Source organism: Hordeum vulgare, chromosome 1H (genome assembly GCF_904849725.1).
Source record: "Hordeum vulgare subsp. vulgare chromosome 1H, MorexV3_pseudomolecules_assembly, whole genome shotgun sequence".
Lineage (NCBI taxonomy): Eukaryota > Viridiplantae > Streptophyta > Magnoliopsida > Poales > Poaceae > Hordeum > Hordeum vulgare.
In genome coordinates this window covers 32,547,993-32,573,907 of record NC_058518.1, presented here as the reverse complement: position 1 = coordinate 32,573,907, position 25,915 = coordinate 32,547,993, and the positions used below count along the sequence as shown (strand labels likewise).

Below are 25,915 nucleotides of genomic sequence, written 5' to 3'. Positions count from 1 at the left end.
TTTTAGCTAGGCATGATGAATTCAATGATGCTCACATAGGAATAAAAATTATAACATGCAAAAGAGCATCATGAATCTCATGAAAAGCACATTTAAGTCTAACCCACTTCCTATGCATAGGGATTTTGTGAACAAACAATTTATGGGAGCAAGAATCAACTAGCATAGGAAGGCAAAACAAGCATAACTTCAAAACTTTGAACACATAGAGAGGAAACTTGATATTATTGCAATTCCTACAAGCATATGTTCCCCCCTCGTAATACTTTCTAGTAGCATCATGAAAGAATTTCACAATATAACCAGCACATAAAGCATTCTTATCATGTTCTACAATCATAGAAATTTTATCACTCTCCACATAAGCAAACTTCTTCTCATCCATAATAGTGGGAGCAAACTAAACGAAATAACTATCATGAGGTACCTGATTGACATAACCACTTTGAATATTAAAATCATGAGAACAAGTTTCATGGTTACTATCACTCTTTATAGCATACATGTCATCACAATAATCATCATACATAGCAGGCATGCTATCATCATAATACTTTTTCTCATCAAAACTTGGGGGACTAAAAATATCATATTCATCAAGCATAGCGTCCCCAAGCTTGTGGATTTGCATATCATTAGCATCATGAATATTCAGAGAATTCATACTAACAATATTACTATCATGCTCATCACTCAAAGATTCAGTGCCAAACATTTTAATAAGTTCTTCTTCTAACACTTGAGAAGAATTTTCCCTTCCACCATTTTCACGAAAGACATTGAAAAGATGAAGCATATGAGGCAACCTAAATTCCATTTTTTTGTAGTTTTCTTTTATAAAACCAAACTAGTGAAAAAGAAGAAACAAAAAGATTTAATTGCGAGATCTAAAGATATACCTTCAAGCACTCACCTCCCCAGCAACGACGCCAGAAAAGAGTCTTATGTCTACTACACAACCTTCTTATTATAGACTCGTGTTGGGCCTCCAAGATAAGAGTTTTGTAGGACAATAGCAAGTTTACCTCAAGTGGATGACCTAAGGTTTATCAATCCATGGGAGGCGTAGGATTAAGATGGTCTCTCTAAAGCAACCCTGCAATCAAATAACTAAGAGTCTCTTGTGACCCCAACACACCCAATACAATGGTAAATTGTATAGGTGCACTAGTTCGGCGAAGAGATGGTGATACAAGTGTAATATGGATGGTAGATATAGACTTTTGTAATCTGAAAATATAAAAACAACAAGGTAACTAATGATAAAAGTGAGCACAAACGGTATTACAATGCTTAGAAACAAGGCCTGGGGTTCATACTTTCACTAGTGCAAGTTCTCTCAACAATACTAACATAGTTGAATCATATATAAATCCCTTACGTGCGACAAAGAGCTCACTCCAAAGTCACAAATAGCAGAGAACAAACAAAGCAATTATTGTAAGGTGCGAAACCACCTCAAAGTTATCTTTTCTGATCAATCTTATGAGCTATCCCTATAAGTGTCACGAACAGCCCTAGAGTTTGTACTAAAATAACACCTTAAGACACACATCAACCAAAACCCTAATGTCACCTAGATACTCCAATGTCACCACAAGTACCCATGGGCTTGATTATATGATATGCATCACACAATTTCAGATTCATCGTGTTCAATCCAACACAAAGAACTTCAAAGAGTGCCCCAAAGTTTCTACTGGAGAGTCAAGAGAAGAACATGTGCCAACCCCTATGCATAGATTCCCAACGTCACAGAACCCGCAAGTTGATCACCAAAACATACATCAAGTGGCTCAATAGAACATCCCATTCTTACCACGGATATCCCATCGCAAGACATACAGCAAGTGTTCTCAAGTCCTTAAAGACTCAATCCGATAAGAAAACTTCAAAGGGAAAACTCAATTCATCACAAGAAGATAGAGAGGGGAAAATGATGAGGACATGACTACCTTTGAAATTATCACAATCATTGCATATGCGTATTTATTTTAGGTAATTTCTGATAAAACTCATGCAATAATTTACTTACGTTATCCGGAACAAAAACAATTCACCTATTTTATTTTATGCCTAAATGCAGAATGGCCGAACACTTGTATGAATCACGTGTGATGACAAGGGAAGAGGAGATGGTTGGATGCTATTCAAGAGGTCCTCTCATGTCAAAGGAAATAATTAGTTGTTGTTCAAGAAGTTCTCTCACGTAACTTTTATCCCAAGAGAAGATAGAGTCCAAGTCTTTCATGTTGTGGACTCAGATTTCGGACTGCACACACATATCCGTACCAAAACGCCTTCAAATTTTTCATCCGAACTACAAATTGCGTGATTCTTTTTGGATGCAAATTAGATTTTATATGCTTTCAGCCCCAATTGGAATCACCTTCAAATTCGTCCGGAGCGTGAAGATATCGATCAAATAATATGACGTTGCACCAGATTCCGAGTCAAACAACAAGTCCAAAGGTGTTGCACCACCTCCACTTGGGCCCATAGGCCTTGTACAACCTAGGGTTTGTTTTAGGCTGCCTCGGGATGTCCTCCCACCTCCTTGATCGCCACCCCTTGCTCCTATATAAGTAGATCAACCTAGTAGCTTTTTGCTTGGGATTTGTTTAGTTAAAAGTTAGCCATTGCAACTTCGTGTACTTCGTTTGTGTCCAACGACCAGACTAAGACCGCTTTAGGATCCCCACCCTTATCAATACTTCATCTATATTCGCAATATTCAGATTGCAATATCATATTCTTGCTTGTTCTTCAATTGCTTGCAGGAATAGACCTTCGTGGTCAGGTTGATCATGCTCCGGCGTGGTCAATAACCTCTTGGAGATTGGTTTAGCGATTGCTAAGGCGCAACATCGTGCACGTCTGTAGTCGGATCGTCAAAGTCTTCTCCACCAAATCGATAGCCACCATCTCATCGAAAGATCGGGACACCCCGGGACCCTAACATTGGTGAATACACGGTCATTGTTTCAAATTAACATGCTACAACATGCTTAAATAAACAAACATGCAACAAGTCTCCAAGAGGTTATCGATCTTTCGATGAGATGGTGGCTATCGATTTGTTGGAGACGAATTTGACGATCCGACTACAAACGTGCACGACGTTGCGCCTTAGCAATCGCTAAACCAATCTCCAAGAGGTTATTGACCACGTTGGAGCACGATCAACATGACCACGAAGGTCTATTCCTGCAAGCAATCGAAGAACAAGAAAGAATATATGATATTGCAATTTCAATATTGCGAATATAGATGAAGTATTGATAAGGATGGGGATCCGAAAGCGGTCTTAGTCTAGTCTTTGGACACAAACGAGGTACACGAAGTTGCAATGGCTATCTTTTAACTAAACAAATTTTCAAGCAAAAAGCTACTAGGTTGATCTACTTATATAGGAGCAAGGGGTGGCGGCCAAGGAGGTGGGAGGACATCCCAAGGAAGCCTAAAACTAACCCTAGGTCTTACAAGGCCTATGGGCCCAAGTGAAGGTGGTGCAACACCTTTGGACTTGTTGTTTGACTCGGATTCTGGTCCAACGTCATATTGTTTGATCGATATCTCCACGCTCCGGATGAATTTGAAGGTGATTCCAATTGGGCCTGAAAGCATATAAAATCCAATTTTCATCCCAAAAAGAATCACGCAATTTGGAGTTTGGATGAAAAGGTTGAAGGCGTTTTGGTACGGGTATGTCTGTGCAGTCCGAATCTGGGTCCAGAACGTGAAAGACTTGGACTCTATCTTCTCTTGGGCTAAAAGTGACGTGAGAGAACTTCTTGAACAACAACTAATTATTTCCTTTGACATGAGAGGACCTCTTGAATAGAATCCAACCATTTCATCTTCCCTTGTCATCACACGTGATTCATACGAGTGTTCGGCCATTCTTCATTTAGGCATATAATAAAAGAGGTGAAGTATTTTTGTTTCGGATAACATAAATAAATTATTGCATGAGTTTTATCATAAATCACCTCAAATAAATACACATATGCAATGATTGTGATAATATCAAAGGTAGTCATGTCCTCAACAGAAAACTCCATATGATTCATATATATTAATAAAGCTCGCGATACATCAAGATCGTGTCATCTTAAGAAAACGAGAGAGAGAGAGAGAGAGAGAGAGAGAGAGAGAGAGATCAAACAGATAGCTACTGGTACATACCCTTAGCCCCGAGGGTGAACTACTTCCTCCTCGTCATGGAGACCACCGGGATTATGAAGATTGCCTCCGGTGATGGTTTCCCCCTCCGGCAGGGTGCCGGAACGGGTTCCCGATTGGTTTTTCTTGGCTCTAGAGGCTTGCGGCGGCGGAAGTCCCGATCTAGGTTTCTTTCTGAGGGTTTTGGGATCTATAGGAATTTTTCGCGTGGGTCTCACGTCAAGGGGACTCCCGAGGGATCCAGAAGCCAGGGGCACACCCTAGGGGGCGGGGCGCCCCTAGGCTTGTGACTGCCTCGGGACTCCTCTCTGATATCTTTTTGCTCCAGTATTTTTTATATTTTCTGAAAATATTCTCGGTAAATTTTCAGCCCATTCCGAATTTTTTTATTTATGCACAAAAACAACACCACGATAGTTCTGCTAAAAACAACGTCAGTCCGGGTTAGTTCTAATAAAATGAAAGCAAGATCATGTAAAATTATTGTAAACATGGAATGAATACTTGATAAATTATAGATATGTTGGAGACATATCAATCGTCTTGACGTCGAACGCTTTGGACGTACCGAGCCGGCTCGACGGTGGTGGTGTAGATGTTCGACCCGGGCGCCGATGCATAGATCTGGCCAAAGGGGACCTGCTGATTCGACTTGGCTAAGTTGGCCTCACGTTCTGATCCTGGATTGTTGGTGTACCGATCCTTACGGTGATTCTTGATCATCATATCAACCGCGTAACTCCCGAACTCTCGGCGGGTTCCCTCTGAGAACTCAATTCCACCTTGTGACACCACACGGTGGGCGTCAATTGTCTTGGTTTTGTCACGGCATATGTCTCATGAAAGGACTTAGTGGTGAGGCTATCATCGATGTGTGGCGACTCGAAGAGGATGATCGGGAATGGGAGACGGATTTACCCAGGTTCGGCCCCTTCGAGGAAGGTAAAAGCCTACGCCCTGCTTTTGTGTCTAGTAGCTAACCTAGCTCTCGAGGGTTTCTTGCTTGATCTTTGTGGCTTGATGGCTCCCTTTATATATAGGTAGAGGCCTCGAGTTTAGAACAGAGTCGAGGGCAAATAAACGCCCGTGACCTAGTACAATTCGATGTCATATTGCTTCCCAAGTCAGGAAGGCTTCTGGCGTCGCCTGCCTTATGGACCTTGAGACGCCGTCTTCTGGTATTGGCCCACCATGCGACTCACTTGGTGAGTCCTTTGGCTCGCCCTCCTGTCTTCTCTACGGCCCATCAGACACATGATCCTTAAGTCGCCTATGGCCTAACCCGGCCCAAACGGCGGGTTATATCGCGGGGTAATATCCCCGACAGCGTGCACGGTTGGTCGAGAGAGTAGGTGCCTCTGGAACCTTGTCGTTTGAGATCCTGCCCGGGAGAACTGCAATAAGGTTTTTGGGAGCGTTTTGACGGGAGACGCGACTGCTCCCGATCCGTCCCCGTCTTTGTCCTCCTTTGCTTCGACTACTTCCCTTCCATCACCGTCGTTGTCGCTGCCGCCGTAATTGTCGCCGCCGCCAAGAAGAAGGCCATGGACTACGCCAAGGCTGCGGCTGCCGCCGTCGCATTGGCTTGGTCAACCGAAGGGTATACTTTGTCCATTCTTCATTTACTCGTTCTCGTGCTAGCCGTATATGTCATGTTTATAAATGTTCCATTTCTATGTATTGTACGTGCTAGTATGTTTAGTATCGATATGAAGTGCATACCGTATTTATCATGCTTGTTATTTACTCGTAAATTGGTTTAATCGAAAAAGTGCTAATATTTCCAACACATAATGCTCCGTCATAAGGTCCAACCTTTTTTTCGGTCCAAAGGACTTGTCCTACTCATTTGTGTGATTCACGTGCTACTAAAAAGACAAAAAAACAAAATAAAACGATGAATGAGGACCACCAGCTGGTCCACATTTCTTTGTTCTTCATATGGGTGAACATTACTTCATACACATGCCAGCCTTTTGTGCCATGTCGTTCCCATAATATTTAAGAACGTATGAGTCAATTACTTTCAAGCCTGAAAATGTCTTCTTCCTTGCCGAACTAGTTATGGTAAAACAAAAAGGCAGGTGCCATTATCAAATCTTTTTCGTGTAGGGAGCCACTACAGACTGCGCACATGCATATATCCTTACTCCACCTCGTCAGAATTTCGAGGTGAACCAACTCAATAATCCAAGTGCACCGCCATTTCCTACCAAACAAGGAATCATGATTCATGAGATGCGCATGCGTTCGGCTATACTGCGAAATCTTGTAGCATGGACTTGAAACGGTTCGTGTGCAATAAGAGCAAACCGGCATTCACGTCACGAAACATCCGCTTTGAGCAAGCAGGCGTCACGATTAATCTAGCAAACGTGGTTTTCTGATAAAAATAAAGCCTGCCTCCCACTAGTACCCGATACCGAATTTGAAACCGTGCATGTTTCTGGATTTGCTCTGTATGATTTTTTAATAATATCACATGAAAACCAACATTCGATGAAAACCGATAAAAAACACAAAAAATATATTTTGAAGTTTCGATTTTTTTTAAATATACATGATCTTAAGAGGATGGTGGTTTATTGCCACACAAAATTTCAAATTAAAACACATTATGAGATGTGAGTTATGAAAAGGATAAAATGAGCTTTGAATAGTGCCAAATAGTTTGTCTTTTTTGTAACTCACATCCCGTAATAAGTTTCGACTTGAAATTTTGTGTGGCAGTAAAACATTATGCTCTTAACATTCCATATTTTTTTTAGATTTGTTTGAAACGGTGAATCAGTATGATATTCATGAAAATTTTTACAAACAAATCTAAAAAGATATGGAGATTTTGTGTATGATATTCATAAAAAAAATTAGATTTTATGGAAATTTTGTGTGGCTGTAAAAAGTTATGAAACCAATATTCAATGGAAACATCATGCTCTTAACATCCGTCTACGGAGACGGTTAATCAGTATGCGGACATAAATGCGAAAGGTCGTCATCCAACATTGTATGCATATATTTCAGTCCGTATTTGAATAACCGGACAAAATTCATACAAACTGGTTAATATTCATCAAAGTTCGGATAAAAAATAACACAAATCATTCATACATAGCATGCAAATTAAGTCTAGTACAACAATGTCTCAAATTAGACTAGATTTACAAGATGCCCAACAAGTTTTTATCCACGGATCATGCCCTCTCACACATACTCCCCTTCAGCTTCATCCAAAAGTGTGTGCACGTAAATGGCCGTTCCTCTGTCCCGTGGTACAACATGGCAGCTCATGCAGGCTACATAATGTGTAGACCAATATTGAGTGAACGAATCAATCAACAAGTTAAAAATACGAAGCTAAACTTGTGATCTCGTCCTCTGCCGCATGCAATGGCCAGCTTTTCTCCAACTGACGGACCATGTGACAAAATTTGGTGACGCTGGTGTGGATAGCGTACCAGGATATGATAACGACCACACAGTGCATGCTTGAATGATGTACATGTTGTAGGGCGCAATGTGCTTTCATGGTGAAACGATTCATGCACTTGCTTCCAGAACGTCTTCCCTCTGCTCCTGCCTACAAAATCCTCAGATACGACCAACCATGCATCACACAATAACTCATCCTTCATGGTCGAGTAGCTCACCATCCTTCTTACTCTAAAAAAATGACATGACGTTCAAAAATAAGCTCAATGGCATTTCAGCGAACACTTGTCAGGCGTGGTGTCCACCATGGAGGGCGTCCACAAGAGGGCGGAGTGTGCCTGGATACAAACGGCTCCAGGTGGTCAACGCCGTTGTTGAGGCACGCGGCTGCGTTGAACTGGTTGCAGACGCCCGACAATGCTTTTGTGGCGGCTCGAGACGTACAACAACGGCGGAGGAGGTTGAGGGTGTGCATGCAAAGCAAGGGGAAAAGGGATGGAGTGGAAGGAAATGGGACCGGGAGGATTAGGTGGGCTGGAGGTACCGGAGTCTTATGTTTTGCGTGTCTGGACTCCCGCAAAGCCCCCCTCCCTCCATCCCCCCACCCACACCCACACACACGCAAGTTTGTCTTCAGTTTGTGAAAAAAATACGATCGCTCGACGGATCGATATAGGTCATGTTGGATGACTACTATGGTATAGACATATGCAAACGAATTGCGGTGGATGACTACTATGGTATGGACATATGCAAACGAATTGCGGTCCATTTCTTAGTCGATATTAACAGTCAATGGATTAAGATCTTATTTCCCAAGCATCGACAAGGGTAACCAAAACGAGATCAGTGTGTGCATTCTTCTGTGGGTGTGGATACGTACTAGTACACGGTGGACAAATTCACTATTTTGATTCTTTGTCGTTAATTTAGCATGATTTTACCTTATATGTAAAAGTTGTTGGATCTTACTCTTTTTCTATTGTCATTGTCTTTGACGGTAGGTTAATACATCTTACCACCAAGGCCTTTGACGATAGGACTTACATTGTCACACCCGTTCGGTACGAAAAAGACCCTACCGCCATAGTATATGGCGGTAGGGACCTGCATGCAATTGCATGGAATTGCATGCAGGTCCCTACCGCCATAGACTTCGAGGTAGGGTAACACATCCAACCACCAAAGACTATGACGGTAAGGTTTTCTCACATTAAACGACTGTGACGGCATTGGTAAGTTCTGCCATCAAAGGCCTTGATGGTAGAATGTGTTATCCTACCACCAAAGAAAATAATGATAGAAAAATGATCAAATTCGGAACAATTTTGCACGTAAGGTCGAATAATGGTAAACTAACGGCAAGGATTGAAAACAATGAATTTGGCCTAAATGGTAGAAAATGAATATAGTCATATACATGCGGATGCGGAGTTTCTGCTCCCGAGAGTAAAATCAAAAAAATACGCATATTCAAAGTATCGAGTTTGTTATTTTTGCCTCCCCTTGTATGAATGTTGTCCCCTCACGCCCTGTGCTCTCAGCCTGTAGATGACATTTGAGGCTGACTCATTTCATTTGCATAAATAGAGAATACATGCAACATCCCTGGTGAAGGAGAAATGGGCTGTGCTAGCATACAGAGGATTTTTTACAAATTTATTATACATGCACAGGTGGCATCATTTGATTGGAATTAAGAGAGGGAGGAGACCACCCTAAGGGCATGTACAACGATTCATAAGATGGCCTTATCTTAACTCCTGGATGTAATTTAGAGATGATAAAAAAATATCTTATAATGAATCACCTCATAGCCTTATCTTTAATAAGTAGCTATTCCTAAAAACATGATAAGACATATTGTGTTAGAAAAACACAACTCTCTCTTAAATAAGAGAAGACAAATTCTTTTTATAAGTTCTCTTTCCTCCATGTCATTATTTATCCTACACGGTACTTCTAAGATAACATCATTATACATATCCTAATAGAATTATAGGGGAGGGAGGAGGTTAATTAGTATGGGACATTCGTAAAATATCCGTTAGTTGTCCGTAGGATTCTTGAGGAGAATTCCCTCTTAGGAGCAGCTAGAATGCTTTCCTCTTTGGGCTCCAAAGAAGAAATCCCTCGGTGTGATAATTATTTCTCAGTCGATATTATTAGTCGTTTGAATAAGTTCTTATTACAGTCGTTTGGTGCTGCCAATGGTCTGGTGTGTTAGATCGAATGGTTCTTATCGATGAGTCTGCAACAGTTCTTTGTGAGTCTCCCGAGCAATGATCATAAGACGATTTAAAAGGAAAATGTTTTTTGGATCCCGAGCTTCATGAACGCCTTCAAATTCAAAATAAAAAACTCATAAAATTTAATTTTTATATTTAAAAAAATCTGAAAAATATAGAGATAGATGAAGGCATAACGCACAATTGTGTACATTTTTAGGACGAAATACGTTGAAGTGAGATTTGTGCAAAAAAGGTATTTTTGTACAAGTCACGTTTCAATGCATTTCATTCCGAAAGTTTACACACATATACCTCACATCCTAGTTTAATTTTTCAGATTGAAATTTTTGAATTATGATTTTTTTTTAAATCGAATGGCATTTTCTATTTAAAAGCACTACTTATTCGGGACCGTTTTGGCTAATGGCATGCGACGTGCAGCGCAACCTAGACATTTACCCATGTTCGAGCCTCGGCTCCCATGGATGTGAGTAATCCCTCTTTCTTCGGGCTGGTTGTAATGGGTAATATCATATACTGGTATCATGCATATGATACCAGTGTATGATACCAGAATCATAATGCATAGTATCATATATTAATATCATAGGATGGTTCATTTATTGCCATGCAAGTCACATAATAACACAACATTTAATATGATACACTATCATGATATGATACTCAACCCTCTCTTTCTTCATTTAATTCTATGTCACCTCATCGAAATTGCTTAGTTGACATGCATAATACTACCTATGATACTCCCATTACAAACAGCCTAAGTGGCAGAGCTTGATGCCCATTACTGGACAAACCAAACAGAAGAGAATAGCTTATGAGCAATTGTTTCAAGGACCATGAATAGTGTACAAAATTCCATAAACTTTCACAAAACTCCCCTTAATTTCCCGGTACAACAACCATCGAGAAGAGTAAATTAAACGAAATCAGCATCTGCATTCTTTCGTGGACGCTGAGGGGGTGTTTGTTTCCACGGACTTTTTGGTGTAGGGACTAAAAAAAGTCCCAAAAAGTCTCATGTGAAATAAACACGAGGGACTTTTAGGGACTAAAAGGGGGTATTTGGGACTATTTGGAGAAGTCCCTGTGGGAGGGTCTTTTTGAGACTTTTTGGCACTTTTTTCAACAATGCCCCTACTTTTAGCATGTCATTTAATAACTACTACTACATTACTAAGGGTAACATGGTCTTTTTGCATGTCAATTAATGACCTCTAGTCCTTATTTAGTCCCTGGAAACAAACGGATAGGGACTAGGGACTTTTAAGTTGGGACTAAAAAAAGTTTCGGGACTTCTGAAACAAACAGGGCCTGATTTCAGCGTAAACCACCTGCACTATGAGGTGGATATAGTAATTTATTTTAGGAAAGTTAAGTCATATATTTATTACTCCCTCCGTCACGGTTTAAAAGACACAGTTAAATTTACGTGCTTTTCACAATAGGCGAGGTTTAAGACGCCAACACAATTACTTTTATTAATTAGTACTACTCATGCATGCATGCGCCGTGTTAATTTCTCAGCTCATTAGGCGCATGAGTATTATTGATGCTATTTTTAACTTATTTCATAGCCAATCGATAACTACCTAGGTTCTAGAGATCTTCCAAACACGCCTTCTAAACCATTACGAATGGAGTATTATGTTTAAAAAGAAGGTCAAAGCTTTGCTCATCTATTAATTAAGAAAAAGAGGATTATTCAGTTAATTTACACGAAAAAAATCGTCACGTGCTAGCCATGAATGTCAATAAGCCACAATCTCGTAATGCGGGTGGATAGAGCAACTCCAACGTATCCATCCATTTCGCCCGCGTGCGTCCGTTCGAGTTGCGGCGGACAGAAAAGTCGTCTCAACACGTCGATCCAAACGGACGCGCGTTCGCTTTTCGTTCGCCTGTCGGCCCGTCTTTTAGCCTGATTTGCGTCGGTACGGACACGAGACGACCCGCGGGCTGCATGCCAACTACTCCCCTTGGCCCACCACTCGGTCGCAAAGCCTCCGCGATTTCCCTCCATTTTCCCAAAACCTTCTGTGCCGCTCGCCCCATGAGCGGCATCGGCATGCAAGACATGGTATGCGTGCATACGTCCCTCTTTGTTTACATGTTCATTTGCTAATATGCTTATGTGCAAATATGCTTATGTGTAATTCATTCCTAGGCATTCCAAGCTTTAGAGTCATTCAAGGTTCAACACGAAGGCAAGTCCTTCAACCTTTCTCATTGTTGGAGGATCATCAAAGATGAGGAGAAGTTGAAGCTCCAATATGCCGCCCTCACGGCACAGGGGGAAGGAAGCCGTGGAGGAGGTTTGGGAGCGTGAGGTGAATCTCAACACCGTGTCGTCAGGAAAGAGGTTGCGGTTCGAGAAGATGCAGGTCAACATGCTCAAGTTCACCGACGAGTGATATCTATGGCGGCGAACGCCATTCTTTTTGTATGGCGGTAAGTGTGCTGGTATGACCACGGCTGCGATGGCGTGGTCGAACTCCCGCCCCTTTTTTCTGCTGACATGTGTGCCGGCCGTGCGCAAGTGCGTCAGCATTAACTGTGTGGTGTTTTCTGAACTGGTATTATAGTATGCCGGCCGTTCGTATGGTGTCGACATGAACTTTGAACGACGGCATGGTCCCTGGCTTGATCGGGTCCTTTTAAATGTATGCGCGGATATAAATGAATCGTGAATGCTAAACGCAAATAAATAAACAGATCCAAATGAATAAAAAACAAAAAAATACCATCAGTTTGACTCTTCGTGTTGAGTTGAAGTTGCTCTTACTTTCAAATCATGATACCGCTACAGCATAAAGAAAAACAGAGGTGCTTCGTGATTCGAGAAAAAGAAATAATGTAGGCGCTCGGGGGCACAGCCCGTACCGGCATCATCCGGTACCGTCAGGTAAAACCTAGTCTAGTGGTTGCTCACTGGTCAACCTCGGTCGGCGCAGCCGTGGCACGCCCGGGCCGGGACACGCAGCGACGTGAGGCCGGATGCAGGCGCGTCGCTGCAAGGGACGACAGGTCACGCGCATCCATTGGTTGTTCCATGTCGACGGCACGTACGGCTGGCAGATAAAGCTACCACCTCCACTGCCGCTGACTACTGACTACTGACTACCGACAGCAACATCAACGTGATCAAGCGATTCACTGCTAGTGCAGGCAGTAAGACCAACTCCAAAGGGACAGCTCATTTCATCCGCCGTCTGTTTGGGTTGACGCCACGTGGCGAGCCATGACTGGACGGAACCGTGCCGGAAGGGTAAAAACACAAGGCGAGCGAAGTGGACTGAACAAAAACCGCATTTATTGAAAAATTAGGAGCAAATCAGTCGAGTGTGACCCAACAAGGGGCACAAATGCAGTTATTCCAAAAAAGGGATAATTGCATTTGTGCCCCTAGTTGGGTCACGTTCGACTGATTTGCCCCTAATTTTTAAATAAATACGGTTTTGTCCAGCTCACTTCACTCGTCTTGTGTTTTTGCCCTTCCGGCACGGTTCCGTCCAGTTATCCGTCACCACATGGCGAGCCGTGACTGGACGGATCCGTGCCGAAAGGGCAAAAACACAAGGCGAGTGAAGTGGGCTGGGCAAAACCGTATTTATTGAAAAATTAGGGGCAAATCACTCGAGTGTGACCCAACTAGGGGCACAAATGCAGTTATCCCATAAAAAAATAACCCAACATGTCGATCCATTGTCAAAACGCATCTGCGCCGATCCATTTTTGATCCAAATTTGAGACTGAAATGCGTTCGCGTTCGCGTCCGCGCACGCCCCCTCGGTGTTCGCCCCAACCACCGCGGACAACATAATTTATGACGTCCGCCATCCTTGGGCCCACGCATCAGCGACCGCGGCCGGCCTTTTTTATTCCAAGCGTGCGATGGGTCCTGCCACCCGCTTCCAGAACCCGCCCCCGTCCTCACCTCGCCACCTCCTCGACGACCAAAGCGACCGAAACCCTAGCCCACCATGGCCGGCGGCTTCCCAAACAAGGCAAGGCCCCGCTCTCCCCCCGCGCCACCTCCCCGCCGTCGTCTTCCCGGCCTCACCGGCGCGTGAGCGTCCCGGTGCACCAAGCGCGGTGGCACTGGGAGCACCGCGACGCACTCCCTTACCCCGATGTCACGTTGTCGCACGGATGGCACCTAGATCCGGAGAGGATTCCGGTGTCGGCCGTGCCACGGTCGACGCGGGTGCATCTGGAGGAGGTGACTAAGCGACGACGTATGTCGACGGCGGAGCAGCGACGAGACCCCACATACGCGGCCGACTCCCCTAACTGGGAGGTGTGGTTCGCGTGGAGCACGAGGAGCAGCGCTGCCGTGGCGTGCGCCAAGTGCAGCCAGGAGGCCCTCCGCCGCCGCCGCCGCCTGTCGTCAGCGATGAGGACCAGGAGGCTGAGGCCGCCTACCAGGCGGCGCTCGCTGGTGTCCTCCACGACAGCGAGGAAGAAGCTTGGCGCGTCGCCGAAGAGGAGTTGTCGTACCAGCGGCTGCTCGCGGAGGCCATGGCACTGTCGGTCGCCTGCGACTGCATCGTGCCACCTCCGCCTCCGTCGGAGCCCGAGCCCGAGCCACGGCAGGTCTACCAGTGGACCGGCGTCGTCCAGGAGTTCGTCAGCGCGCCGCCCATCTCGCTGGACGCGACCCCACTGTAGGAGCAGGCCTACCTCGAGCACTGGAGGTCGGTGCACCTGCAGGCGGAGCGCGCCGAAAGCCTGCAGCTCATGGAGTTGGAGAAGGAGGAGGAGGAGGAGCGGCGGGAGGCGGCGGAGGAGGAGCGTGCTCGTGCTGCTGTGCTGCCACCGCCACCACCACAGCCCATGCCGCGAGGGCAGACGACGGAGGCGCAGGCAGTTGCGCTCTGAAACTCGGCGTTCCCCTTGGTCGGCCCTGCGCCAGCGCTGGTCGACCTCACCGGCCCCGACGACGCCGCCGCCGCCTAGGGCTGCATGGACGCAGTTTTAGTTTTTTTTAATTTAATGTAATGCGGACGCGACGCGTGGACTATCGCCGGCCTTCGTGGCCGGCTTCTAATGTTTAATTATGTTCTATTACTATTTTTCTCGTTGGCAAAAAATGGATCCGGTCAGCGTTGGGCGCACGAGCTGACCCATTTGCGAAAGCGAACGTTCGTGTCCGCCCGACCAACCCAAAAGGACAAAATGCGGACGAAATCGATGCCCGTTTGGGTCGGCCCATTGGAGTTTCCCTAAGGCCAACTTCAGCCGCACGACCCCATCCGGTCCGGCCCTGTCCGTTTGAAGCAAAACGGACAAACCCCACTGCCCAGCGCGCGTCGTCCTGGACGCATCTCGTTCGCTTTGCGTCCGGGCCGACCCATTTCGTGCCCAGTTTGGATCCTGGCGGACAACAAGTGTATGCGCTCGAGCCCTCCTCTCGTCCGCGTCGGGGACGCTTGGCAGGCGGCCACCTACCTCCCACCCGCCCGTATTTACTGTGCACGCCCAGTAGGCCCTGGTTGTCATCCACTCAAGCGGGGCGGTCGCCATCCTTCTTAAATGGAGAAGCCGTGGACAGGCACCGCACAGCGCACGCGCCCACTCCACTGCCTTCTCGGGACCGACAATAAACCCTCGCGCCCACTCCAAACCCAAGCTTCTCCCTCTCCCTCGAGCTCTCCGGCCGCCGACAGCAATGGGGTGGTGGAGCACCGGCGGCAAGGGGAAGGGGACGCACGACCACGAGGCTGGATCCTCGTCTGGCAATCGCCGCGCCGCAAAACCCTTCGCACGACTACAATGGCGCATGACCAAGGGTTTCAAGGCCTATGCCAATGGCGCATGACCAAGGGTTTCTTCTCCTCCGCGGCGACCTGCTCGGGCACCCTTCTCCATTGCCCATCCGGGCGCCCCGGCGCGCTCTCGCCAGTTCGTCCACGCGGATGAGTGCCGCCGGTATTGGGAGACAAGGACGCCGCTCCACTGGAGTGACGTCCACTTACCGAACAACTGCACCTCTCTGCCGATCGGGTGCCGATCCCACTGGTGCCAACGAGCGGCCGTGCCCGCCGCGACGAGATCCAACGTTGTGGGGCCACGGGGCCGTTAATTATTAATGTTAATTAAGTACGGTGGGTCGTGGGGCCGTTGAATTATTAATGTTTGACTTTATTTACATTTTTCTAGCATTTTTTGTTTTTTTCCAATTTTTTTTAAAATGTCCTGTCCGCCCCGAATGATTTGGGGTGCGGCCGCGCGTTGGACGCATCGGCCCGGCCACGAACCGACCGGAACATGGACAACTCCATTGTCGCTCCAAACAGACAGAATCCGATCCAAACGGACGTCCAAATGGGATCACGCGCTGGAGTTGGCGTAATTTAATTTTCCCGATCAAAAGAGGCCTAGTACTAGTACTCCATATCACAGTAAATGCTGCTCCCCCGGTAACATTTTATAGAATGAATTGCATATTTCACCTTGACCTGTGTCAATGTATTGTTTCTTAACACGATATTATAGAAGCATTAAAATTTTAAGAACCTACTTGTCTAATGCATTGTCTATTAGAGGTTGTATCTAAATTTAATGATATGATTGAACAATTAGCTATTTTTATTTATGATAATGTGTAAAGGTTGTATCTTAGCAAAAATACAATCTCATCCTCTCTCTTTATTAAATAGTATGACACATAAGCAAATTATCTATGAAACTGGGCTAAGAAACCCCATTGACATAGGCATTAGTCATGCATTTGTGACATTAATTATCTCAGTGAGCAAAAGTTTATCTAGAACATATTTCTTCTGTTTCTAAATAGAAGATATTTTAAATATTTTACTATAAACTACATACAAATGCGTGTAGCCATATTTTGAGATGTAGATTTATTCATTTTGCTCCGTATGTATTTTAAAATAAAATCTCTAAAACATCTTATATTTAGAAACAAAGGGAGTACCTCTTAGAAGCTTTGGACCCTCATTTTTTATGTCTATTCATTGGACAAGGTGTGCGGTGACGTTTGAATTCCAAAAATATTTGGACGGCGACGAGGAATGAAACAGATAGACAAGAAAAGTCTACACATAAGTCTGCACATGATTGTGGATGATGCCCTCTGTTCTTTTCACATTTTTTTATGAATCGTTGACGCAACATGCCCAATCTTATCTAACATAAACAAGCAAAATGCAAAATTAGGGTAACACTGTGCTGAAAGTCTTTAAAATCTGATATTTCGACGGAAGTTTCACTAGTCGGGATAATATGTGTCATAAATTTAGAACTACAGGGTAAAAGGTGGAATGCACTCCATTTTATAAGATGCTTTTAGAGCCCACAACGGTTGGTGTCAAGAGACGTCTCACATTACACTATGAAAGGAGTATTATTAGTTCGATGTTTAAAACGCATGTCGAAGCATGAGTACAACAGCAAACGTACTTGCTGCTCCTTCACCGCGTTGACGATGCGTATTAGTTTAGGTATGTAATCACTAATCAGCTCGTACATGTACTGCGACTTTCTCGTCAAGGTACTCCTTCCGTATCAAAATATTTGTCTTAGATTTATTTAGATATAAATGTATCTAGTCAATTTTTAATATTCAAATATATTCATTTCTAAACAAACTTAAAACAAAAAATTTAGGACGGAGGAAGTACAAAAAATTTAGATATATTCACTCACCTTATCTCTGGCCTCTAGATAAGTTTGCTAATCAATCTCTTTTTCCGGTCTACCACTAAAGATCTGCGTGACAGTGAGGCTCGAGGATCGCACCTACTGTTTCGTCATCAGCATTCCCTTTGTTTATTTCTGTTCGTCCCCGTTTGATCGAATCCAAAAGGCGCGCCCTTTCTCACAAGGATGAGTCATCATGCATGCCTGTCCAAAACTTGTAAAGATGAGGTGGATATGTTTCATCACAAAAAAGCTAGACCAAAAATTGCACCGCCGTGATCAGCTACTGGGCCCACTCTGCCTGTTCATCGTCATACGGATCAATGGATGTACCCTGCCGTATGTGCCGGCTCTGTGTCCTATGTTGGGGTCCATGGTTATGTCCACTCAACCCCACTAGTCATTAGCGAACCCATGTGTGATAGGATGGTTAGAGCATCTAGAGCCGACATTGCAAATATGACCTTCTTCTAAACGTTCATGAAAGTGTGCGGTCAATGATCGGGCGTATTTTTATTTATCCGTTTGCCCTTCCATACTCTTTAATTTCTTTTATATGTCTGATCGTTTACATGTGGTTGATGAATAGAAAGTAAAGAATGAATAAAGAAAAGAAAAATGATGGTTCGGGATGGGGTCCGTCTTATGTGGTGGACTGATCGGACGCATCCGGCGTGTCCGCGAGCCTTCATATCCTCATCATATTTGAGATGAATATGAAAGTTTGTGAATAGCTCGGGCGTATACGGATGATACGAATGGTCCAGTTGGATTACTTTTTTCTTATCTCTTCTGTCCGGCCACTCGCTGGACGCATCCGTGGGCGTATGCCCGGGTCATTTGAGGCGTCTGTAGATGCTCTTACACGAACAATACATTTTTTAGTTCATTAGGGATTAAGTCCTGATGCTCGCATTATTTTTAAATTTATTTTAGAATTTTCGACGATGCACGTTCAATGAAAGGAGATGTTGACTTCATAGAATCTCAAAATAATATATCGATTCAGTTTTTTATGGTGCTTTTAGGGATATGATGTGGTTGTGTGCGTTCATATGCGCTTATATATTATATAAGTGCTTTCATCTCTATCATGTTTAAAAATTCTCACAAGTCATAGTATTAAAAATAAAATAAAAACTGAGAAGTTAGAGTATCTACAATCGAACTGAGCAAGTCCGGCCGTGCATCCGGACGGCCTCTCATATTTTGTTTCGTGCATCCACATACCTCATATTCGGACTCTTAAATCCATACAAAACCATGCACGTCGATCATCCGATACAAATTGTCTGAATTCAACAGTTTTAAACAAAAGCAAATGATATCATAGTTCAACCAAACGAACATGCTAAAATAAAATCAATGTCCGACCAACAAGTATTGATTGTCGGAGCACTGGCCGGACACGTTCATCCATGCGTCCTGCTCCGTCTGCGCATCCATCTCCGCCTGCATCCTGGCTGCCTCCTCCGTTTACATCCTGGCAACGATCGCCTCGTGCATTCGGGCTGCCTCCTCCGCATGTATCCTGGCAGCCTGCTCGATGTGCCGGCTTTGTGTCCTATGTTGTGCCCATGGTTATGTCCACTCAACCTGACGACTCATTAGCGAACCTATGTGTGATCGGATGAATAGATGGACAGTGGTATTTTCGACCCGTCAGGATTTAAGCCCTGATGTTTGCCTTATTTCTGAATTTACTGTAAAATTTCCGGCATTGCGTGTTCAATGGAAGGAGACGTTTCCGTCGGTGAGGAAACGGCTACGTTATGTAACTATTTTTCGTGCCATTGCCTCATGGCTTGGGAGCTCTAATCTCAAACTTTTTCGGACCAGCTTGTTAAACTAGTGCTCTACGTCTTAATTTTCGAACATAGGCGAGCCATTGAGCATGATCTGATGAACTACCTCATCATTTCCAGGTAAACCAACCGAGCAATCCAAGCTGCGTCGCATCGTTTCCAGCCAATCAACGGGTCATGGCCTCATGGGACGCACATGCGTGCGGCTATTCCGGGCATCCTTCGGCATGTGGAGTCGAAATATCGTTCGGACGCAACGGAAGCAAACCGGCATTCACTCCACCGCTGGAAAAATCCCACTCTCTGCCGGCGGATTCGTTTGGGAAAACCAAATCTTGGAGGCTCTCGCCATCAGTTTGCACGTTATTTCCAATTTAGCACGTACGTAGATAGATAGAAGGAGGAGGCCTCCGCCCAATTTCGCAGCTGAGATGGTGCACAATGTGTCTGGATTTGTCCCCACCTGATATCTAGGGCTGAAACCATCCTGCCTGCAGGATAAAAAGAAGAGAATGCATGCAACATTTTTATTTTTACCATTAGTGAAGAAATGCCTCTTTTTGCAGGGCCTTCTGAGGGAGACTATTTTCAGGCGGCTTAAAAAAATAGTAATAATTTCAAACAGCGTTTTCTTGTTGTCCGTTGCCGTCACCCCCATCCCTTCTTCTCCGGCACGACGAACTCCCCCTCCACTTCTCTATAACACCCCTCCTTCTCTGGCACGACGAGCTCCATATCCCTATCTCCCTCGCGCCCGCGTCCAACACCCGAATTCAATTGATTGAGAAATAACAAACATAATATATCCTTTTGGTAAACATCAGTGTTTACCTCAAGATCAATTGGTCTGGCGGGCTAGGGCGCATGGCAGGAATCAAATCTGAACTTCGATTCTGATAGCCGATAATTTCAATTGTTTGGAAAACATCGTTTTCATCGGATCGTCATATTCTTTTTTAATACAAACAACAACGAGCCTCCTCGTCAATTTTGTTATAGAAACCACCATCAGATACATGCCTTCCCCATCATGTCCTCATCACCGATCGGGGTCCTTCTCGGCACGCCCGAAACCTGTACCGTTTCGCCACGGGAAAATCGACGGGTTTTCGCCACCAATTTTCAAACACAAGATGATGCACCATGCACGGAGCAATCATAGAGGCGTGCAACAAGCACACTGCCGGTCACGGCCTAGCTCTTCCTCCAAATTAATATCACTACCCGATAGCAACACTCTCAAGTCTCAGTTCTCAAACCATCATGTGGCCATGCTCCCCTCTGCCCAAAAAAAGGTTCCCAAAATACGTCTACGTAGACGTAGACAGTAGACCGGAATGCCGTATATACGGACGAAAGCAGCCGCCCAAATACTACCACGGATATGGACGCCGCCCCGTACACGTGACCCACACTCTGCTTCCGCTTCTTCTGCTGCCGTTGCTCCTCAGCTCGCTAAAAGCCGGCCCAATCCCCTCCTCCCTCTCTCCCACGCCCACCACCAGACAGCACCAGCAGCAGCAGCACCAGCAGCAGCAGCAGCAGCAGAGAGAGAGAGAGAGAGAGAGAGGACAAGAAGCAGGGCGGAGCCAAGAAAGAAGCTCGCTTGGGAGGGAGGGGAGAGGGGGCGGAGGAGGAGGAAGGAGGAGATGCACGGAGGGGGGTCGAAGATGCTGGGGGTGGTGAACTTCATAACGTTCCTGGCGTCGATCCCGGTGCTGGGGGGCGGAATCTGGCTGGCGTCGCGGGCGAACACCACGGACTGCATCCGGTTCCTGCAGTGGCCAATCATCATCATCGGGCTCGCCGTCATGGTCGTCTCCCTCATGGGCTTCGCCGGCGCGTGCTACCGCCAGACCTGGCTGCTCCGCATCTACCTCTTCGCCATGTTCTTCATCGTCGTCGCCCTCCTCTTCTTCATCGTCTTCGCCTTCGCCGTCACCGACCGCGGGGAGGGCCAGGTGGTCATGAACCGCCGCTTCCTCGAGTACCAGCTCTCCGACTACAACGGCTGGCTCCGCGGCCGCGTCGCCGACCCCGACTACTGGGCCACCATCAGCGCATGCCTCCGCGACGGCCACGCCTGCCGCTCCATGCGCCGCCCCGTCCGCGACCCCAACACCGGCATGCTCGTCCTCGAGCCCGCCGTCGTCTTCTACGGCCGCGACCTCTCCCCGATTCAGGTCCCTTCCCCCTCCCAAGATTCACTTCCATCATCTTGCCTCGCGCACCATTTCCATGCGATTCTTGGCTAATTCCCCATTGCCAAGCAACTCGCCAGTAGCAAATTTGGGGATTTTTCCTGCCACAAATGCTCCTTTTTTGTGTGCTAATACTACTAATGTTCTCTGCTTATCTCTGCAATTTGCTTTGTGTTGTGCTGGAATTATCGATTCAGTTTGAGCTTTCTAACACTGTTTAGGATATTCCAGTTTACTGCTAGTTGGTTGGGAGTACCATATGTGGATCTCGAGATGAACCTTGCTTGCCCCTTTTAACATCAGCCCCCCTTTTGCTTAACAAGTCATGCTCGACCTTTGAGAAAAATTGTTAATCCTGCAACCTTTTTTGCTTCTCCCTGATTTGGGGCAAAACCAGCCAGGAGAGAAAAACAACTAATTAGCAGCCTCCCACCCGATTCCTTCAAACACAACTTTCTCCAAAAGCAGTCTTTTTTAGCTTTCAATTGGTTCCTCCATGGAATTGCTTGACATCACAAAAGAAGGATCCGCGCCGCGATTACGGGATTATTCGATGCGTGCCCGTAAGTAGGGACACTTTGTGGGGGTGATTTGGGACTTGAGATCATCAGGGATTGTTACCATCAGGATGGACTATTTTGGAAAAGTAAGTGTTTAAAGGATGTTTTCTTTGGCTGATGTGAACAACTAACACAAAGTTTGTTCTTTCTGCATGGAGCAAAGATTCTGGTAGTGCCTTCAGCACTAAGAATTGAGCCAGTGGTCAATTTGATTCCTGGTCTATGTCAGTTGCCTTCCCCCAACAGTCCAGGTACTACTATGAGTTAACACTATCGCTGTGGTAATAAGTAGAATCTCCATGTGTGTGTGGTGATGCTGAGGATAAGGTCATTTTCCTGCCTTTTTCGGATGCCAAAACGACATGGAGGACCAGGGTATTTGCATGATTGAGGGATCAGGACGACACCATGGTGTGACCAGGACAACCGAAAGCCAGAGAGATGCCCAGTACCACATTTCATTTCAGAGTTGGAATTGGACCATGGAAGCCTTGCATAGTTAGCTGCCTTGCGTCTTGTCCTGATGTTCTCTGTGCTGTCTTCTCCATACCTGCCAGGCTGCTTGTTCCTTTCGTCGGCTACAATCTTGCAGAACACATGAAAAAAATATATACTACACCAGTGCTCCTGTGTTTTCCCCCTAGGGTCTACATAACTAGTGCATTATGGGCTGCATCTGTATTCTAATGCAGATTAGCTGTTGCCCATGTCTGCATACATCTGATTCTGTGGAGAAGTAATTATTGAATCATTGAGTCAAGTTGTGTGCAGTTTAATGCACATGGGCACATAATTTGTAGTAGGGGGGATACCGCGCCCATGAAAGCATACTTTGGGGTGGGTTCATGGTTTTTGAATTCCAGGTTGGATATGGCTTTGTTTTCTCCGGTGCACGCACATATAGGCATAGGCATGTTATGGAGCATCTCATATGTTTGGTTTTAAATTGAGCTGGTGTGGACAATTTCGTGTTCGGCAACAGGATATCAAGATCAACACTATTCAATGTGTTTGTAGCTGGTATATCTTTGTCTTCATTGGAGGTTTAGGTGGTGGCGGATAGATAAATATGGTGTCCATACTGACCCAATTTTTGTACAAATCTCATTGGGAACTATACTAGTTTACTGCTGTGGTAGTTGCGTTCATGATGGGTGTACAAATTATGCTTGCGAACAAATTGTTTTCTATTCAAGTATTATCTGTAGTTTCAATTGTTTAACTGTATATTGAGGCATTGAGCTAACAATATCGTAGTCGAAACTCCTATTACGTTAATGTACACGCAATATGAATGAACTTCAGGCCAGAGAGTCGAGTATTTCAGGTTAATGGATGATCAATTCGCAGGCCTCACCAACTGAACATCATATTTAGGTTTCATCTTGCACTATTCATTGGGATCTCAAGACGTCAGCCCAAACCGATGAACTAATATTGCATCTAGACAACTTACAACTACTATAATCCGTACAGAATTGCATTTAGTTGCAATATCCTTCTTTGTTTTGTCCATTAAATTTGAGCTGTATTGCTAATTTTGGATCCCTCTACAGAAATGAACTTCTCATTTATACTGTTCAGAACATCAGATGAGTTGTGTGATTTCTCAGGATACTAACACCATTTTGCAACTGACAATCACAGTCTGGATGCTGCAAGCCACCGACGTCATGTGCGTTCACCTACAACAACGAGACGTACTGGAGCGCGAACCCCGGCGTTCCCACCGTGGTGACCGACCCCGACTGCCTCAAATGGAGCAACGACCAGCAGACGTTGTGCTTCCAGTGCGACTCGTGCAAGGCTGGCGTCCTGGCCGGCATCAAGAAGAGCTGGCGCAAGGTGGCCATCATCAACATCGTCGTGCTCATCATCCTCGTCATCGTCTACGTCGCCGGCTGCGCCGCGTTCCGCAACGCCAAGAGGGACGACAACGATGAGTCGTACGGCATGGCCAGGATGACCAAGTCCCGGCCGAGCAGGTTCCAGTTCTAGGCTTGCCCGCAGCGAAAAGCCGGGAAAACCTTTGCCTGTACAAAAGGCCACTCGTTGTGGGTGGTGGTGTTAAGACTTTTGGCCTGAACTATATTTCTTGCTGAACTGTGTTGATGATGATGATGATGATTGATCACCCTGTAGCTGGGTTGTGTGAAAGGGAAGGTGTTCTTGGATCGAAATGTTTAGTGTGGTGTTTGGGTTCTGTGGTGTTTAGGGTAGGTCTATTCTGTATTTGGTGGTACAAGATGAGGTCTGCAAGGAACAGGACGGGCTGGCTCATTTTTAGGAATGTATTATTCTGCACTTGGTGATTTTGATCTGTCATCTGCCTTAAGTAGTTCATGCTATTATTATGATTGTCATCAGTCTCAGTATATCATGTGCAATATGCAGGTTTGATGTCATGCTAAAGGAAAATTTGGTTTTTGAAACTCTAGATTTTTCCAATTTTGGTTATGCCACTCTAGATTTTGACAACTCACTTTTACCACTCTTAAGTATCACCAGTTGCCATTGTATGGCAATAGCAAAATAATTTTATTTTAGTTTTGTCACCCTAAGCTTTTGACAATGTCTCCGAATTGTCACTCTGAAAATTTAATTTTTGTCATGACAATTGTGATAATTGTTAAAAACTAAAAAGTTTATTTCTTTTTCAACATTTTTTTATGATTTTTATTTTTATTTTTATACATGTTTTTTTTATTTCTGAACATTTTCTGAATTATATTTTTCTTCTTTTTCTTACATGTTTATATTTCTGTTTCTGTTTCTTGTTTCTTTTTCAGGTTCTTTTACAAAACTTGTTCAGAATGTTCAAGAAATCCATGTTTTCTGAAAGAATTGTTCATGCAACTAAAAATAAATGTTCATCTTTCAAAATTGTTCAAGTTTACGAATTTTGTTCAAGTAATTGGTTTACGCTTTCAAAATATGTTACTGTTTTCAAGAAATTGTTCATGTTTTTTGAAAAATTCCACGTTTTTGAATTTTGTTTGCGAGTCTCAGAAAATGTATCCGTTTTCACAATTTGTCCGTGTTTTTAAATTATGTTTGAAAGTTTCAAAAAATGTTTCCATTTCTGAAAATATGTTCGTGTTTTCAAACATCGTTCATGTTTTGAATTTTGTTAAGGATTTTCAAAAAATGTTCTCGTTTACAAAATTGTTCATGTTTTTTAATTTTGTTCAGGAGTTTCAGAAAATGTTCCCGTTTTCACATATTATTCATGTTTTTAAATTGTGTTTGTAAGTTCAAAAAAAAGTTTGGATTTCCAAGAAAATGTTCATGTTTTCTAACATTGTTCATGTTTTGGCATTTTGTTTGGGATTTTCAAAAAATGTTCACATTTACAAAATTGTTCTTCTTTTTGACTTTTGTTCGGGAGTTTCAGAAATTGTTTCCATTTTCAAAATTTCTTTATGTTTTTAAATTCTGTTCATAAGTTTCAAAACATGTTTGCATTCCCGGAAAAAATGTTCATGTTTTTGAATTTTGGTTGGGATTTTCAGAATATGTTCAAGTTTACAAAATTGTTCGCATTTTTGACTTCTATTCGGGAGTTTAGAAAAATCACATCTTTTCTTAAATCTAAGTAACCCATTAGTAAATCCTAGAAAAAAATTGTTTGTGTGTTTGAATTTTGTTTGGGAGTTTACAAAAATTGTTCGCATTTTTATTATTGTTCGGGAGTTTCATAAAATCCATGTTCACAAATTCAAAAAAGTCCATGTTCACATGTTTCAATAAGTCTTCAGTTTTTTGAACATTCCAAAATTCTGTTCACGATTTCCAAAAAATGGTCGATAAACTTT

At 44.3% G+C, this 25,915-nt stretch overlaps 1 protein-coding gene across 1 annotated transcript; it reads left to right on the top strand.

The window, feature by feature from the left end:
- The first annotated feature begins 20,754 nt into the window (after positions 1-20,754).
- On the top strand, positions 20,755-24,412 carry LOC123405678 (tetraspanin-3). The gene is made up of 2 exons (XM_045099299.1): positions 20,755-21,522; positions 23,748-24,412. Exons 1-2 carry the CDS (start codon positions 20,989-20,991, stop codon positions 24,096-24,098), a joined length of 885 nt encoding a protein of 294 aa, XP_044955234.1. The 5' UTR covers positions 20,755-20,988; the 3' UTR covers positions 24,099-24,412.
- The last annotated feature ends 1,503 nt before the right edge of the window (positions 24,413-25,915 follow it).